The sequence below is a fragment of the Phyllostomus discolor genome, chromosome 3 (genome assembly GCF_004126475.2).
Source record: "Phyllostomus discolor isolate MPI-MPIP mPhyDis1 chromosome 3, mPhyDis1.pri.v3, whole genome shotgun sequence".
In the NCBI taxonomy this organism is placed as follows: Eukaryota; Metazoa; Chordata; class Mammalia; order Chiroptera; family Phyllostomidae; genus Phyllostomus; species Phyllostomus discolor.
Genome location: NC_040905.2, coordinates 206,453,702 through 206,472,620, shown reverse-complemented (window position 1 = coordinate 206,472,620; position 18,919 = coordinate 206,453,702). Strand labels below are relative to the sequence as shown.

The window sequence follows — 18,919 nt, the reverse complement described above, 5'->3', positions numbered from 1 at the left end:
TGTTGGTGAAGTTTCTGCATGGGCCCTCAGTGTGATGGCTACAGCAACCTAGCTTTGCTTTTCAAAGTAGCCATTACGGATAACTTGGTAAATATCAGTTACAGCTTATTAAATTACTGCTGTACAACAAATGTATGTTTTGCACATTTCTTTTTTTTTTTAAGAGAGGAAAGGGAGAGAGAGAGAGAGAGAGAGAGAGGGAGAGAGGGAGAGAAACATCAATGTGCGGTCGCTGGCGGTTATAGCCTGCAACCCAGGCATATACCCTGGCTGGGAATCGAACCTGCGACACTTTGGTTCGCAGCCCGCGCTCAATCCACTGAGCTACGCCAGCCAGGGCTGCACATTTCTTTTTCTTTTTTTTTTTTTTTTATTTATTGATTTGAGAGAGAGAGAGAGAGAGAGAGAGATGAATTCACTGTTCTACTTCTTTATGTATTTGTTGGTTGCCCTACAAATGTGCAAAACATACACATTATGTATGTGCCCTAACCGGGGAATCAAACCTAGAAGGCTGGTGTATCAAGATGATGCTCTAACCAACTGAACAACCTGGCCATGGCTGTTTCATACACTTAAAAAGAGAAGGAAAAAAAAACATACCATCTCAGTGGCCATTTAATCACAAACACATGCACGTGGGTCAGTTTGGAAAGAAGAGATACGCAGTGAAAGGCTCGCCACTAGTGCTGAAGTCTTGGCTATTGTAAGAGTATGTTTACACTCACATAGTCTCACGTGCAGTCATGGTTTTTGTTTTTTAAGTTCGCTGTGAGGTAGTTGTTAATTGCTACTGACTGAATATCTACTTCCCTTGCCTCTTTCATTTGATTAGGGCAGGATAGAGGTGAGGTGACGATGTGCCCCAATTAGTGTCTTTCCCTGTCACTGGATAGAGTCCAGCCACCCATTGTTTTAACCATATGCTGTATTCCTGTGGTACTTTAAGAAACTGACCATCACACTGTGCTCTTAGGATTCTAGGTTTGTTGTTGTTGTTTTTAATCTGTAGAAATTAATTCTCCCTTGGCACCTCTGCTCGAATCCCCACGTGCCTTTTGGAGTCAGGTACACTAAAACACTTGCCGTGGGGGTTACCAGTCTGATACTAGAGAAAAACCACCCACCATAGAATAGTTTTTGTATGAAAAGTTGATGTCATGTGTGGAAAAATATTTCGGCTCCATTTCTTTGTTCTTCATTTCTACAGCATTAGTCATACTCTAGCGTTAGTAAGAGAATGCTGAAGTCAAGGGGGTCTTGAGTGAGGTGAAGGAGTGCTAGTTTTATGAAAGTATTGATCCAGTGCCTCAGGGAAGCAAAATCCCTGGGTTCTGATGGCTACATTAGCCATGGGAGTGTAATGCTCATATGCACTGTTTACGTTTCGTAATTTGTGGTCTTAGTGATGAGTGCAGAGAGACTCCAGCACTTACTCTGATCATTGTTTTACACATGGATGTAATTATAAAAACACTGATTGGCCAATAGGATGGGAATCTCCTTTAATGTAAATGTCTGGGTTCTGGGTACATTCTACTAAATCTGATCAGAATTCTGGAGAAAGTGACCTTTTGGTAAGACATTGTGGCAGCTACATTTTCCACTCTCCTAAAACAGATGGTTTCATTTAAAGCATGCTAATTGATCTCTCTTTCACCAGGACCTTAGAATTGGGCATGGAACTGAGTACTAAGCTTCGAGCATTGGCACAAGATTTTTGGGCTGGCCCACTAGTCTGTTGCCTAGAGTTCTTATAAAGTGTATGCTTTGATTTGCAGGTAGACAAGCTACACCATTCATTCAACTGACAGTCACTAGTGGTTGCTCTGTTCTTGGTATGTGTTAGGGATACAGGCCGTGGGGCATACAGCCTAGCGGAGGGAGATAAATAGGTAAGTATAACAAAGCGTTGGAGGCACAGCGTTAGCAATTCTGGAAGGTACAGAGTTTGCGCAGAGGTAGAAGTGCTCATTTCTGCTTGGGCTGTCAGGTTAGGCTTTAACCAAGAAGGTATCCTGAGAGATTGGTTGATGTTTGTCAGGCTGGTAAAGTGGGAAAGAGTCTCCCGGGCAGAAGGAGCAGTGTAAACAAAGGCATGACAATATAAAACAACCTGACAGAGTGTGGGGTGAGTTATAAGGCTCATAAAACAGAAAGATTGGTTTGTTCTAGATGGAAGGGAAACCCTAGAGAGCTTTGGTCTGTGAATGGATGCCTCCTGCCCCCGTTGAGCAGAAGAGAGCCGTCTTCACATTCTTGTTGGTCCTTCCCTTGCAAATGTGTTGAAGAAGTTAGTGCACTTTGCTCTAAAGGAGCACAGGTGCACCTCAGAGCTAGAGGCCTGAACACTGTTGCTGGATTTAGGGAGAGCCCGCAGTAGTGGCCTTACTTACTTAACCTGGTTGCAGAGTGCCGGAGGGAGAGGCCCCGGTTAAAGGATTGTAAGTTACACACACTGCCTAGGGACCGCCTGTGCTCTGGGGGGATGTTCCAAACTGAGATGGAGTCTGTTTTGTTTTGAATGCATGAAGACATAGAGTGTTAATGGCTTACCCAGACTTTTCCACTGGTTCAGATTAAGAGTTTCTTTTGGATTTCTAGGGCAAGTTGTGTATGTTTTTACTGAGATAATCATTGTAACTTTACCTAGATCTTGGTGAAATAGTTGATGACCTAGTGGCCAAAGCTTTATACTAATGTTGTTGGGTAAGGTAGTATTAGGTGCTTTCATTTTAAAATTAACATACAGTAAAATTGAAAGTGCAGTTTTATGAATATAGATTTGTGTAATCATCACTAAAATATACAGAACAGTTTCGTTAACCCTTTGTGGTCACACCCTAACCTTACTCTTATCGCCCAGCATCCACTGATCTGTTCTCTGCTCCTGTAATTTTATCTTCCTGACCATGTTATGTGACTAGAATCGTATATATAATTAATCTTTTGAAGTTGGCTTCTGTCACTCACTATAGTGCCTTTGAGATTCCAAATTGTTACATATATCACCAGTTCATTCTCTTCTAATTGATGAATTGTATTCCATTGTATGTTTGTTGATCCATTCACCTCTTGAAGAACATTTAGTTTATTTCCAGTTTAGTGCAAATATGACTGGAGCTGCTATAAACATTCACATACAAGTTTGTGTGTGAACTTAAGTTTTCATTTGTTTCTGGTAAATACTTGGGTGGGCTTGATAGATCATATAGTAAGTATATGTTTAACTTTATAAGAACCTGCCAAACTGTTTTCCATAGTGGTTGTATCATTTTACATTTTTACTTGCAATGCTCTGGATTGGGGTGTCAAACTCATTTTCACCAGAGGCCACCAAACTCATTTTCATCAGCCTCGAGGTTGCCCTCAAAGGGCCAGATATAATTTTAGGACTGTATAAATGTAACTGCTCCTTAACTGTTAAGCGAGAGCTCAGCACTGCGGCCAGGTAGAAACAAGGTGCTGGGTGGGATGAAACAAGGTGGGGGGCCAGGTTTGGCCCGCGGGCCTTGTGTTCGCCACCTGAGCTCAGGATCTTCACCGTCATTTGGTGTTGTCACTTAACAATTTTTAGCCATTCCAGTATGTGGTGTTCTCTCGTTTCTCTAATGGCTGATGATGTTTAACATCTTTCATATGCTTCTTCGCCAGCCATGTATATATCCTCTTTGGTGAAGTGTCCAAGTTTTTAAAAACGTTTAATTGGTTTTTAAAAAATTATTATTATTATTGAATTTTGATAGTTATTTATATGGTCCTTTTTTGGAGAAGTTTTCTTTACAAAAGTTAAGTGACTAAAGACGGAAAGGGATACGATTTGCTTATATTTCCAGGTAATTCTAAAGTCTTAGTTTGTCTCAAACCTTTTATAATTCACAGCCTTTTTCTTTAACAGCCAGCCTATACTTTATGACACAGGGAGTTTTCTCACGATCCTACAGTGCTGTATGAGATTTAGAAATGTTAAACAACTGAATTGATGCATCATGATGTCGTCCTCTGGAATCCTCTGCTGCTCTTTGGCAATGGGGAAGGATTATTTCCAGTGTATGGCATAGAGAGTGGAGGAATGGTAGAATTAGTTAAGGTCAAAGAATTAAGCTAGGGCCTGATCATAGAAGGCTATATATAGATAGGCCACAGGTTTTCTTTCATGTACAAGGGGCAGTAATTAGAGAGTTTTGAGCAGAAGAATATTTGAAGATCTCCCCTCCCCCCACTGCGTTGTAGAGTGGGTTGGGACATTGGTTGTAGGGGGTCCGAGAGGAGCAGACTGGACTGGTCATCTGGGTGAGAGACGATGATAGCTGAGACCAGGGCTGGTGGTAGCAGAGGGGGGAGTAGACCTGAGATCCGTTTCGGAAGGAGAATTAACCTTTTGCTGGCATTTGGGTGCTGGGACATAGTAAAGGGCTTAAGAAATGACTCCGAGATTTTAGGCTTGATCAACTAGTGGATGTTGGTTACTTTTGCTTTTGACTTTATAATTATGGTAACAATAAACAAAAAATGTCAAGAGTAATTTACTGCACAAGGTCAAGAAATAAGTTTTTGGTTCTCTAACCCAAGCAGTAATCTCCAGAACCATGGGTGGGTGTGAAGGGGAGCAGTCAGTCCACTGAGGAGAGGTAGATATGCTAAAGCTACCATAAGAAGGTGCTTTTCTGTACCTGACTTTTAGGCAAACCCTGTAAGACCCAGGCATTTAAGAGTTAGAGGCTCATTCAGGTGAATTACCTCCTTCTTCATAGGTACCCTGAACTTCAGAATATATGGGCCACTTTCTCAAACATTTCTATTTGGTCCTCATAGGAACTTGTCAGGGGGAATCACTGTCCTTATTTTACTGATGGAGGTCCTGAAACAAAATGGTTATGTTATGATAACAGTAATAATAACAGCTCAGATTTATTGAGCATTTACTATGTGCTAGGAACTTCACATGTATTAACTCTCTTCTCAGCACTAAGCATGTTACATGTATTAACTTAATCCTCACAGCAACCTTGTGATTTAAGTATTGTTGTTAACCCACCTTTACACATGAGGGAACTGAGACAGTATGGCCATGTATTTAATCAATGTAAAAGCAGAAATTTGAACTCAGACAGTTTGATTTTATAGCTCATCCTTTTAATCATTATACTTGTGGTAATCATTTCACAATCTATTGAGTGAAGTTAGTACACCTGAAACTTACACAATGCTGTGTATCAATTATGTCTCAAAACTGGGGCAAAAAGTATAACTATAAAAAATATAACTAAAAAATAAAAGAAATTTTGTTATTAAAAAAAACTCGCCCTGGCTGGTGTAGCTCAGTGGATTGAGTGCGGGCTGGGAACCAAAGTGTCTCAGGTTCGATTCCCAGCCAGGATACATTCCTGGGTTGCAGGCCGTAACCCCCAGCAACTGCATATTGATGTCTCTCTCTCTCTCTCTCTCTCTCTCTCTCTCCCTCTCTCCCCCCCCTTCCTTCCCTCCCTCCCTAAAAATAAATAAATAAAATCTTTTAAAAAATTACTTAAAAAAAAAAACCCTCTATACTCATTAGTTTACTTTTTGATATGTAGAAAAATGACCAGCCTGGGATCAAAAGCCTGGCCGAGTCTTCTTCAATATTGTGATGGGCACAGAGGAACCCTTCCAACAGTTACCAGTGACTGAGTGTCCAGATGATTAAAGCGAGAAGTAATAATTATCAGTGAATCAATGTCTACTTTATACTTCCAACTTCAAAAATACATATTTGTTTAGAACGATAGCATGTGGGTCCATGCTATCTATTATTGATTAAATATCTGTTTTTGTTTTTCAAAGAAGACTCCTTAAACTCAACTAACTCTCTTTTTCCTATTCCCATTAACAGTCCAAGTAGGACAAACCATGGATTTGCAGGTTCTTTCCTCCAACTGGAAAACCTAAATGCATGAATATGAAAATTTTTCATGATACATAGAAACTTGATTCTTAATTCTTCAGAGATTCCTACATATAAGAGACATGAAGGAATTAGGGAATGTGGTCTGAATTTTTATGTTCTTGTGCCCACCTGTTGGGTGATAAGGTAGCCCTTTCCCTGGATTCATTTCCTGTGGCTTCAGCTCATTGTAATTTGTGGGCCATTTCACCTTTGTTTCCAGGCCTAAGAAGTTAATGATGGCAATGTATTCTTTTATCTTTTTTTCATTTTTTTATTCAGTGGCCTGTAAGGATAACTCCCAGTCATTCAGTTCATGCTAGTCTTCTGATTTGTTCACTTGTTTCCATTCAACTGATGTTATTTTTTAGAAATGTCCCCTGAGGAACTCATGTGTGGCCTCTGGAAATGGGTTTTTGTAGTGGTAATGTGCAGTGGAAGATGAGAAGTTTATGAGTAAAGGAGAAATCCTATGACTTTTATTTACCTCTGTTTAAATTCTGTTTGCAAAGGAAATTTTGAGTATACCTATTTCTGATTCCAATTCTGCCACATTACCTGAGGCCTTCGCCTTCACTTCAGATGCTGGCAATGTGCAACTGATCAGGGAGCTGGAACCAGTAATCCATTTGAAACAGATCCCCTTTGTTTTAAATACCCTTTAGCCAGGCAAGGTCCAGATTGCCTTAAATGTCAGTATAATTTTGGTCGAGTGAGCAGCTGTACTCTCCATTTCCTAAATCTGGCCTTCATCACAGTGTGAAAAGCAGGTTTTGATAAAAATCAGTTTACAAATGTAATTTGTGTAACCTGAACCCTTGGAATGGGTAAAATGCTCGTCTTGGGGGTGGAGGAGGTATTTTTGTTAATGGCAGGGCTGAGTGCAGGTATGGGAGAGAGTAAGCAGTGGTTTGGTTATGGGCTTTGGTCTGTATTTAACCAAATTAAAGTAGAACTGGTCACTAATATGAAGGTACTCAGTGCTCACTCACAGGATCCTGAGAATACTGCTAGTTCTTTGTTTTCTCAGATTTTGTAGTAACTCATGTTTCTTTGGCTTAAAAGCAAAAAGCAGTAGCAGCGCTGAGGCTCAGTTTTGGTTCATACCATCCCTCTCTCCGTACACCCCACCCCCACAGGAGGTAGTGTGGTGTAATGGGAAGTTTGTCTTCCGAAAAGTAATGAGGTTGAAGCAGCCTCATCACTGGCTGATTTACTTTGTGACCCACCGTGGATTTTGTGTTTTACCTATCTCTTCTCTGATCATGTCCTGTCACTTTCCCTTCCCTTGTCTGTTTTTCATGTTTCGTCCTACTGTTGCTTCTCCACGTATCTTCCTTGGAGTATTTGCCATAGTTCAACTCTTCCATGTGTAGATGACTTCCAAATCCTTCCCTCAAGCCTTAACCATTGCCCCCTAAATAACTAACTGCCTGGGATGTATTTCTGCTTGACTCACCCGTCTTCCTTTCTTAAACTAAAGTCACTGATTTTTGTCCCTCACTCAGCTTTTGCTTTCCAACTTTATTAGTGATACCGTATTTTTCATAGCCACTTTGGTTTAGAATCTTGTTTATTTTTGACACTTTCACCTCTCCTAGAATCTCCCCTCTAGAATCTGTATGGCTCATGCCATCCACCTGCACATCATTTGAGGTTAATATTCCTAATCTCACTTTGATCCAGACATACCTCTATTTAAAAATCTCAGTACCATTTTATCCGTGGGGTAAAATCTATTTCAGTCTATTCCAAACTAGTTTTCTAGACTCATCTCTGACCATGCTTCATAAGATCTCACTACTTAACTACAATATGTAATATATAATATGTGTGTGTGTAAGCTGTGCAAACACAACTTAACATTCGTTTTCCTTCCTTTTGCCATTGCTGATGTCATTTCCCTTTCCTGGCGTGCCCTGCTAGCTTTTGTTCTTAACCTTTTTATTGTGAAATCTAACACCGAGAGAAAAGTACATCAAGTAAACATAGGGTTTAATGCATTAATATAAAGCTAGTACCACCCAAGTCAGGAAATAGAGGACTCAAAGCCCCTCTCCACCCCAGCACTCTTCTCACTATGTTCCTTTCTCCTCTGTGCTTGTTTTGTTGTCGTTGTTGTTGTTTTAAGTGTTTAATATAAATGGAATTCTACAGTATTTTTTCCTGACTTCTTTTACCCAACATCGTATGTCATTGTTGTTGCAGTAGTTCAAATATATTTTCTGCTGTATAGTATTCCATTGTAGGAATTACACTGTCTATAGCAATGTTGATGAATATTGGGTTAATTTTAATTTGGGGCTTTTTACAAAGCATGCCATTTTAAACATCCTTTAATTTGTCTTCTGACATACGTATGCACACATTTCTGTTGGGTAGATCCTGGGGGATGGGTCACAACTTTAAAAACAATGACACACTCTTTTCTATAGTAGTTGTACCAATAAATACTTTTACTAACAGTATGTGAAAGTTAGTTTCTTCAAATTGCTACCATAACTTGAAGTCGTTTTTTATTTTAGCCATTCTAATGGATATGTAATGGTAATACATTGGCCAAAAAGTTTGTTTGTTTTTCCGTAAGATGGCTCCGGTAGCACTTAATTGTCTTTAACTTCATTCAAAACAGTTTTGTTAGATTGTATTGTGACAGCAGCTATCATATCAGTTTGCATTTTAAAATACCAAAGTTTGTGAATTTTTGTGTAGCTATTTTAATACTGAAGATGGAAGAAAAGATGCAACATTTTTGGCAAATTATGCTTTGTTATTTTAAAAAAGGTAAAAGCGCAATTGAAATGCAAAAAAAAATTGTGCACAGTACGGAGAAGCTGTGACTGATCGAATATGTCAAAAGTGGTTTGAAAGTTTCGTGCCAGAGATTTCTCTCTGAACAGTGCTCCACAGTTGGGTAGACTGGTTGAAGTTGATAGTAATCAAATCGAGACATGAATTGAGAATAATTAACATTATACCACATGGGAGATAGCAGACTACTCAAAATATCCTAATCAATAAAGTTATTTGTGAAAATGAAAAACATGTCTTATTTTATGGAAAAATTATATAGACTTTTTGGCCAACCCAATATATCATTGTGGTTTTAATTCATATTTTTGAATACTGATGGATTTGAACATCTTCAGTAAGTTTATTTAGCCTCCTTCATGAAATCCATGTTCAGGTCTCTTGCCTAGTTTTCTACTAGGTTGCTTTTTCCTTATTGATCTGTAGGAGTTTTCTATACTTTGGGTATGAGCTCTTTGTAGGTCATCTGTATTGCATGTATCTTCTCCCACACTGTGGCTTGCCATTTCCCTCTTAAAGTTCTTCATTTAAATACCATCCAATTTTATTACATTTTGCTTTATGATTCCTGCTTTTTGTGGCCTCTTTTAAAAATCTCTTTCTAACCCAAGATCCTGAAGATATTCTTCTTGATTCTGAGAGGAATGTTATTTTGGTTTTGATACATAGCTTTTTAGTCTCCTTGGAATTAAACATTTGCATGATGTGAGGTAGGATCAAGTTTCTTTTTTTTCCCCTTAGAGTTGTCTAGTTGTCCCAACACTGTTCACTGGAAAGTACGTCTTATTCTCACTGCTTTGCCATGCCACCTTTATCATAAGATGAGTATTTATATATGCATGACTATGTTGTAGGATTCTCTGTTTGGTTCCTTTGGTCTGTTTGTCTATCCTTGAGCCAGTAAAATGTATTTTAATTGCTATGGCTTTGAAATGGGTATTGATATATGGTAGATAAAGTCTTATATTTAGGTGTCTGCTATTTTTGTTCTTTTGCATTGCCGTATACATTTTAGAATTGCTTGTCAAGTTAGACGCACACACAGTTGAGATTGTGAATGGGATTTTATTGAATCTATCTCATTACAGTAATAACTTTTCCAGTCTGTGAGCAGTGTTTGTCTCCATTTACTGGAGTCTTCCTCAATTTATCTTAGAAATATTTTACATAAAATAAGTATTATAATTTATCAATAGAGATCTTACATCTTTATAAGATTGCATCCTAGCCATTTTATGTTTTTTGATGCTATTGTCAATGTTATCTTTTAAAAATTCATTTGTTTGTGGCTAGTATAGAAATATGTTTAGTTTTTGTATGTTTCTTATTTTACTTTGCTGGCTTCAACCTCTATATAATGTTGAATGAAGGTATTGGTAATGGGCCATCCTTGTCTTACTTCCAATTTCAAAAAGAAAGCTTTTTAAAAGCATGTCACAGTTAAGTGTAATATTTGATGTCTCTTTAGATAACCTTTATCATATTAAACAAGTTTCTCCCTATTCCTGGTTTGCTAAGTATTGAATTCTACCAAACCCTTTAAATTTTTTTTTAAATTTATTTTTATGGAGGGGAAGGGAAGGAGAAAGAGGGGGAGAAAAACATCAGTGTGTGGTCACCTCTTGAGTACCCCCTACTGGGGACCTGGTCTGCAACCCTTTGGTTCAAAGGCCAGTACTCAGTCCACTGAGCCACACCAGCCAGGGCACATTTTTTTTTAAAGCACTATCTTTTGCTTTTGTTTAGGGATTGATTTTTTTAAACAAAGTACTTCTCAGAATGTTTCATAAAGTTGCAAATTTTTATCAGGTTCTAATCTTACAGAAAACCTATCTTTAATAACAATAGTACAGCTAACATTTATTGTGCATTTCCTCTATGTTAGGCATTATACTAAGCAGCAGTATGGTATAGTATGGTATAGGTCTCAGATCCTAGTGCAGAATTGTCTGCTTTGAACCATGGCTCTGTTGGCTACTAGCTATGAGACCTTGGGCATATTACTTAACCTATGTGTACCTCATGTTTTCCATCTGTCAAATGGAGATAATACTAATATCGACTACATAGAATTGGAAGGAATGAGTGACTTGCTATATGCAGCACATATTGAACAAAGCCTATTACATAATAAGCTCCAGGTATGGGTTAGCTGTTATCATTGTATGTCTATATCATTTATTCCCTAGTAACTTCATGAGGTGTGAGTACTGATGTTATCTCTATTTTATAGTTGATAGTGAGACTTAGAGAATCAAGTCATGTGTCCATGGTTACAAAGCTAGGAAGTAGCAGGCAGAGCTGGAATTTATACTTAGTGTGTCTTAACCACTAAGTCAGTGATTCATAGCACTCTGCCATGCACGTGTATATACTGACACACAACTTGCACGTGCCTTAAATGAAAGAAAGCTTTCACAATACCTGTACTACATGGGATGCACTTTGATATTTTCTATTTTATTCCAAAAATACTAGTCATGATACTATGGATTATGACTTGTAATTTGGAAAGCCCTGCACATACTATTTTATTCATTTATTGTTCATTCATTCATTCTTTCTTTCATTCAATAAAATGAGCATCTCTGCAGAAATCATGGTGTCAGATATTACTGTTAATAATCTCTTTGAGACTTAACCTGCAGTGCAACCTCGGTTAGTTATGACTAAGGAGTCCTTCCGCTTTTATGAAACAACTTAAGTATTATAAAATTCTGGTCAGATTGGTGACCAGATTTGTTTATAAATATCTTTGTTCGTATTTACTTATCGTTCCTACCGAGTGCTGTAGAAGTGCTGTAGAACATTGGTGTGTTTGAGCAGACGCACGTCAGTGGTGCTCTGAAGCGATGTTGCTAGGGCTCCGTGCCTGGTTCAGATTGTTACTAATCTCCCAGGCCAACCCATCAGCCGCTTTATTCATCTTTTTCATTATTTCCTTTGAATTTGGCACTTCTGCCTCTGAAAATTGTGTCCATAAAGACTCCAACCAAGCTCTGCATCTGCCCCCTTATCTGTCTCAGCAGCAGTGTTACATTTGAAGTAATGAAATTTAATATGATGGTCCCTGTTTACCTGCACTAGAATAATTTCTGATTAAAAAAAAAACCCTAAAGATTGTTCCTAAGGTTTAAGACTATAGCGAAGACAAGCATGTTACCTTTTTTCTAATAATGTTCATGTATGGCTATATTTGTGAGTAATAAAGCTCCTTTGTATTATTCAGCAAGCTCCTTTTAGAACATTTTGCAGAAACGAAATCGCGGGCAGATCATGACTCTTATTACATGCAGGGTGGGGCAAAAGTAGGTGTACAGTTGTGAGTATGTGAAACAGTTTATTCTTATTTATTATTGTATGATTTTCCATATGAACAACTGTACACCTACTCTTGCCTCATCTTGTATTGTAGAGAGAGTTTAGGTAAATATTGTACAAGGCAATTTTTAAGGCACTTTCTCAGATTCTAAGCCCTGCGAAATGGGGATAATGGTACTTCTCCCAGTTACTGTGATGAAGGAGACGGCACATGCAAGAGCTCCGTGAACATCACACAGTTGGTGCTCACCGAGTGTTCTTTGCCATTATCTGTAAGAATAACCCTTGTCCTGGCCTTGTACCGGTGAGATAATGAATGTAAACATGCTTTAAATATCCTTCAAGCCCTTTACAAGAATAGGAGGTGTCGAAATCTGTTCTGTGCTTTCTGGCTGGGCACCATTAGGGCCGTTTTACTTTAGTTTATTCATTTACATATCTGTTTTCTCTGTTTCCCTGTGTGGTCTCACATATCTGCTTCTCTCTGCATACCTGCTGTTTGCTTTATGACTTTGAGCAAGAGCCTTTATACAAGGTCTGTCCAGAAAAACTCCAGCCATTGTTAATATAACTAGAACGGTTTGTGTGACATTGATGTGACCCGGCAGCCGAGGAGCATGGACTGAGATGCACATGCGTGAACAATGACAGCTTCATCCTACTAATCAGTAGGAGCAGTAGACGCTGTTGAGTGAGCATGTGCACTGTGTGGCCATGGTATTCACAATGACTGAGTGGAGCAACAGCTGCATCAGATTTTGCGTTAGGCTTGAATGTTCCTCCATGGAAACTACCTGAATGATTCAGAGGCCGCAGCTATGGGCAACAGGCGATTGGCACCTTTGTCATAACAGTGCACCCGCTCGTGTATCACATCTGGTGCAGAGGTTTTTGCCAAAACATCAAATCGCCCAGGTGACTCAGCCCCAGATTTGGCACCATGTGACTATTGGCTTTTCGCAAAAGTAAAAGCACCTTTGAAAGGGAAGAGATTTCAGACAGTGGATGAAATTCAGGAAAATACAACAGGGCAGCTGATGGTGGCTGGGAGAACTGTGTGAGGTCCCAAGGTGTCTACTTTGAAGGGGACTGAGGTGTCATTGTCTTATGTTCAGTGTTTCTTGTATCTTCAATAAATGTCTCTATTTTTTATATCACATGACTGGATACCTTCTGGATAGACCTTGTATATAGCACCATGCCCCTCCTTTAACCTTATGTTCAAATGCTTTTCAGGAATGTCATTACATTAAGTATGGACTTGTTAGGATAATAATGATAATGAAAATAATAGCTATTATTTATTAACTGTCTACTGTAGCCCAAGCACTGTGTTGAATACTTTATCCACGGTATATAAGTACCATTATAACCCCCATTTTACAGATAAGCAAAACTAGATTCAGAGAGGTGATATAACTTAACTGCCTGGTTCACCCAGCTGATGAATATCAGAACTGGGGTTCACTCTGGCTGATGTGGTTCAGTGGATTGAGCACAGGCCTATGAACCAAAGGGTCGCTGGTTCAATTCCCAGTCAGGGCACATGTCTGGATTGCAGGCCAGGTCCCTGTGGGGGTGGGGGGCATGCAAGAGGCAACCACACATTGAAGTTTCTTTCTGTCACTCTCTCCCTCCCATCGCTTCTGTCTAAAAATAAATAAGTAAAGAACTGGAGTTCAAATAAGCACCTCTAATTCTAAGGGCTGTGCTTCTGCCCCCACACATGCGTAGCCTCCACCATTATCGACCTCTGTACCCTCTAATTAATTTTGCTGACAACCTAATACTTAAATAAAAAATAAAATCTATTTAACTATGTGTTAGAAACAGCTCGAGCAGAGGCTTGCAAACTACCTGTTTTCTGTACAACTCATGAACTAAGAATGGTTTTTACACTTTTTTTAATGCTTGGGATAATTTGAGATGCAAAAATCAAATGAAATTCAAACATCAGCATCTGTAAATAAAAGTTTTATTGGAAAAAATAATTCTAAGGGCTGTGTACTTCATCATTATACCCTGCCTGTTACTCAGCAGGGGCTCAGATCTCTGGTTCCCTGCCTTGGCCTCTGATCAAAACCTCTGCTGGAGGTTTCTTGCACCTGTTAACGAGGTCTGACATCACAGTGTACCAGGGCACTTTTTTGTCATGTGCATGTTCTTTGGCACCTGCTTGGTCCTGAGTAAGTGGAATTTGAGGGAAGAGGAAGTGGAGAGCTATATTCCAGCCTGACTTTCCTCTTTGACTAACTCGTTTTTCGTTAGACAGTGAGTTCTTTAACGTCTGGGTCTTATGATGATTCATTTCTGAATACGCGGTACCTAGGACAGAACCTAGGCGCAGAGTTAGATGTTCTGCTAGAATGTGAGGTTCACCAGAGACTTTAATTCGCTGTTGTATGCATGCCTTAGAGTAGTGCCTAGGCTAGAATAATTGCTCAGTGCATATCTGTTGAATGGCTGACTGCCTTATTAGCTGGGCGTGCTTAAAGCCTCTTCACTTGTTAACAATCATAGTGATCATTTTGGGGGAGTATACCATGTGCTGGGCACTTATATACATTTTCAGTAATCCTTAACACCCTCCTACAGGGTAAAAGTAATGAGCAGTGGCAGGAGGAAGCTAAGAGAGAGGGAGGAGTAAAGGAAGCTAAGGGAGAGGAAGGATATCTCCCAGGTTTCTGACTTGGATACTGGTCCAAGTGATGATGAAATCCAGGGGGGAGAGTATGAGTTCTTTTTTCTGATAGGCTGTATTTGTGGCATCTGCAGGTAGAAGCAGGAGTCTGTTCCAAGGACAAGTTCTAAAGATGTCCCTTGTTTGCCAGTTGTACTGGAGGTGGAGATGCTCTTGATCTCGCCAGAGCAGGCTTGTTTGCTTTAGAAATGCAGGCTTACAGCCACTTTCCCACTGGATCCTAACTTGAGTATGTTCAGTTTCTGTTCCAGATGATCGGGCTGAACAGCGAACCTGTCTCATCTGCGGGGACCGCGCCACAGGCTTGCACTATGGAATCATCTCCTGTGAGGGCTGCAAGGGGTTTTTCAAGCGGAGCATTTGCAACAAGCGGGTGTATCGGTGCAGCCGTGACAAGAACTGTGTCATGTCGCGGAAGCAGAGGAACAGGTGCCAGTACTGCCGCCTGCTCAAATGCCTCCAGATGGGGATGAATCGGAAGGGTAAGTGGTGTTTGTGGCCCTCCCACCCACCCTTCACCCATTTGACCTTCGGTATCAGCTAGAGGTAGAGCCTCGGAATTATGTACTTCCCGTGCCTTCACTGTATGCCTGGCCTTGTACTGTGTACTTATAATGCAGAAACGAATCTGGGACAGTTCCTGCCTACAGGGACCTTCCAGACTACACGGGGAGGAAGACTGGTGAGATGTTAAGGATTCTGTGAGAGCGAGCGCACAGGCTCCATTTGGCAAGATCCCAACTAACAAGTCCTAACTGGGACTAACACACGGAACTAGTGCTTCTCTCAGGGCGTGATGACAGGAAGTAGCAATTTTAGATGAAAAGGTAGGAAGGCAGTAAGTCCTAAATGTAATACCATTTTGTTTGCTGGAATCACGGCATGCTCAGGAATCTGCATCCAGGTTGGTGAAGAATTTGGGATTTATTTGGAAGCTTTCCAAGAGCCATCAGCCCAAAACGACATAAAAAAACAGACATTCTAAGAGGATTTATTCAGAGGGCAGCTTTGAAGAACATATTAGGGTGGGGGAAGCATGAAGGCCACCTAGAAAGTTTGCAGAAGAGTACAAAGAAAGGCGTGAAGGATCTAAGGAAGGGAAGGGAATGGCACGAGTCGGGAGGTGTGGGGGAAGCTCACCTGGCAGGAGCTGGTGACACACTGGCTGTCGGGCAGCACCCGGAGTTGAGGTAGAAGGTTTGAGTTAATAGTACTGATCCTACCAAGAAAAAAAAGTCAGGCTAAAAATGCAAGTGGGGCAAAGTGTTGGCCTTGGTAATGCTGAGTTGGGGGTGCCTGAGGAGGACACGCACAGATGTCCGTCCTCCGAGGAAGAGGACGGGCACTGAGGTGGAAGTCCTGCCTGCAGAGCTGTTGTAGAGCCGTTGGCATAGAGGTGGGAAAATTTTGTTGTGCAAAAATCACCCAAAAAGAACTTGGATACAGAAGAGAAGGGGGCCAGTGCCCCAGCTGGAGGACTGTTGTCGTGGGTGGGGGAGCGTGGTGCCGTGTGGTTCAGTAGAGAGAATGGAGGCTCTGCAGGCAGAGCTTGGAGATGGCCTCGCTCTGTGACCTTGGGCAGTGTGTTCCCTCTCTCCGATGCTCAATGATCTCACCTTTGAAATGGAACGATAATACGTACCTTTCAGAGTTCTCTGTAGAGCGTTAAATGTGACCATGTGTGTAAAGTACTCAGCGAGGCGTTAGGAAGTCCTGGTAGCAGCGTGCAGGGGTGGGAGTTAATCGGCTTCAGTGAACCGTTCACACTGGCTTGTAACGTTAAAGAATGCAGGCATCCTGATACAGTTCAGCTTGGTTTTTGTGTGTGCCTGTGGGATGGGAAGAGTCTTGAAAATTTGCCCATTATGGAGAAAGGTGAGAGATACATAGAAAGTCATTGAGATAAATTTAGAACACTTGTAATTTATTTATAATGCTAGTATTTATGAGCACTACATGTACTAGAAACTCTTATGCACTTTCTCTGCATTACCCCATACACACAACAACCCGGGTATTAACTGTCACGCTCAGTTTACAGAGGTAGTTTAGGGAAGTAAAATGATTTTACCCCAGCTGTTCGTTTAGTGGCAGTGTCGAGGTAATAATGGCCAATTTACTTGAGCCAGAAAGAGGATACACCTGGAAGTAAGATTTCAACAGACTGCGACAAATGCTTCAGAGAAGAACAGTCAGCAGGTTCTTAGTATGCATTTGAGATTAAGGAGAGAATGTAAGAAGATTACAGGGTAGTTAAGATGCTGTGCTGTCTCTAGGGTGGTCACGTGGATTGGAGTACAGGGTAGTTAAGATTACGTGCTCTCTTGAGGGAGGTTTATTTCAAAGATGTGTTAACCTAGATGCGCTGAAACAATGGACAGGACTTGCTTAAGGCAAAGATAAGCCTTTTACTAAGGAAGTGATACGCCTAGGACATGACTGCCCGACAGTGACCTGCCCAGTTAGGAATTTATGATCAGATCACCTCGGGAGGTTACTTTCCATGGAATCCCTTTTTTTGTCCCCAGCAGCCACCAGTATCAAATGAGAAATGTCTTGAAAAGAGAGCGTGTGGTCATCCACCCACCTTCATCTGGTTTTGTGTTGGTCTCTAGTTTTTTCATGTCCCTTTGTCGCCTTCACTGGGAAGCTTATTTTCTCAGAGTTTATTTATGGGATGCCTTCTTGACTACTCAGCTGAATCACCCTACATATTTAGTGGGAGTGTGAGATTCTGAGCCTTCCAGCCAAACTCACTTACTTTAGGGAAGAAGAAGTTTAACCTCATAACCTTTACAATCATAGCCAGAAGATGATGGCAAATTGGAAGTGAGGGACGGAGAGCTGCCTCCCAGGTCCAGTTGCAGGCGGAGCGGCAGGCTCAGCTGCCTGCGAAGGCTGGATCTAAGAGAGAAACCCTGCCACCTCCTGGTTGCTGCTGGAAAAGTGGAATTAAAATTAAAGTTGCCATTGGAATTTTTTTGGTGTGATGGAACTGTCCTGCATTGAACTATGATGTTCAACACATAATTTTATACATTTGTTAAAACCTGTAAATTTATATACCACAGTTTTAATGTATATAGTTTTTGTTTTTTAAAAAGCCTTACCTGAGGATGTGTTTATTGATTTGAGAGAGAAAGAGAGAAGAGGGAGAGACTTTGATGTGAGAAAGAAACATCGGTCGGTTGCCCCCCATACATGTCCTGGCTGGGGATGGAAACCAACCTTTTGGTGTACCGGACGACGCTCCAACCAACTGAGCTACTCGGTCAGGGCAGTGTTATTGCTTGTTTGCTTGCTTGCTTGCTTGTTTGTTTTAAAGCAGCCCATATGTGATAGGGGTGGGGGTAGAATGCAGACTGTGACAGATGAATCTAACTGATGTACAAGGTCTACCTGCAGGACAAGGAGATGAATCACATAGCCACACTGAAAGCAATGGGAAGGCAGGAGCTGCTGACCTTGGAAAAACAGTGTTTTGACTGTATACCATAAGGCTGAAGACAAAAAGAACTATACGCAAACAAAGCACCCTAGTTCGTAAATCTCGCAGGGCCACGGGCTTGGAATTCATGACTTCTCCTTGGATGCTAGGGTTGGACAAACAAGCCATTATATTGTAGATGACGAGAGTCTGGTTCCTCACCTCCTAGAAGGAAGCCATACATCAGGCAAGGGGGAGACTAGAGTAAAACCCCTGGTGCCAGACTGGAGTCAGGGGCACCCACATGGATTCGTGTTTAGGTAGGTCGATGAGAGTATGGAGAGAGATGTGTGCGGATGATGAGCCGAGATCAACAGGTACCGTATTTTGCCATGTATAATGCACATCCACGTTTTGGGCCTAAACTTTGAGGGGGGAAACTCTTTCCTTTTAATTTTTTTTAATTCAAGTATTTATTATTTATTTAGACACTTGGTTTTTTGTATTATAAAGGAATGTTAGCATTTATTTTTCAACATATTATGGTACAAGAAATTTTATGTACTGGTACCACCCATGTATAATGCATATCCTTGTATTTCCCTCAAAATTTGGGCAAAAAAGTGCATATTATACACAGCAAAATACGGGTAGGTGTATAGATATTAGTCTGTCCAGAAAGTATCCAGCCACACACTGTGAAAAATAGAGGAATTTATTGAAGAAGATACAAGAA

The 18,919-nt window shown here is 40.6% G+C and overlaps 1 protein-coding gene across 5 annotated transcripts in view; it reads left to right on the top strand.

The window, feature by feature from the left end:
- The window catches only part of NR6A1 (nuclear receptor subfamily 6 group A member 1), a 198,024-nt gene that overhangs the window by 151,761 nt on the left and 27,344 nt on the right, over positions 1-18,919 (top strand). For all 5 annotated transcript variants that reach the window (XM_036022209.1, XM_028520470.2, XM_036022208.1 and 2 more), the window contains one exon: positions 14,996-15,238. In XM_036022209.1, coding sequence (XP_035878102.1) covers positions 14,996-15,238 — 243 coding nt within the window. The remainder of the gene's footprint in view (positions 1-14,995; positions 15,239-18,919) is intronic.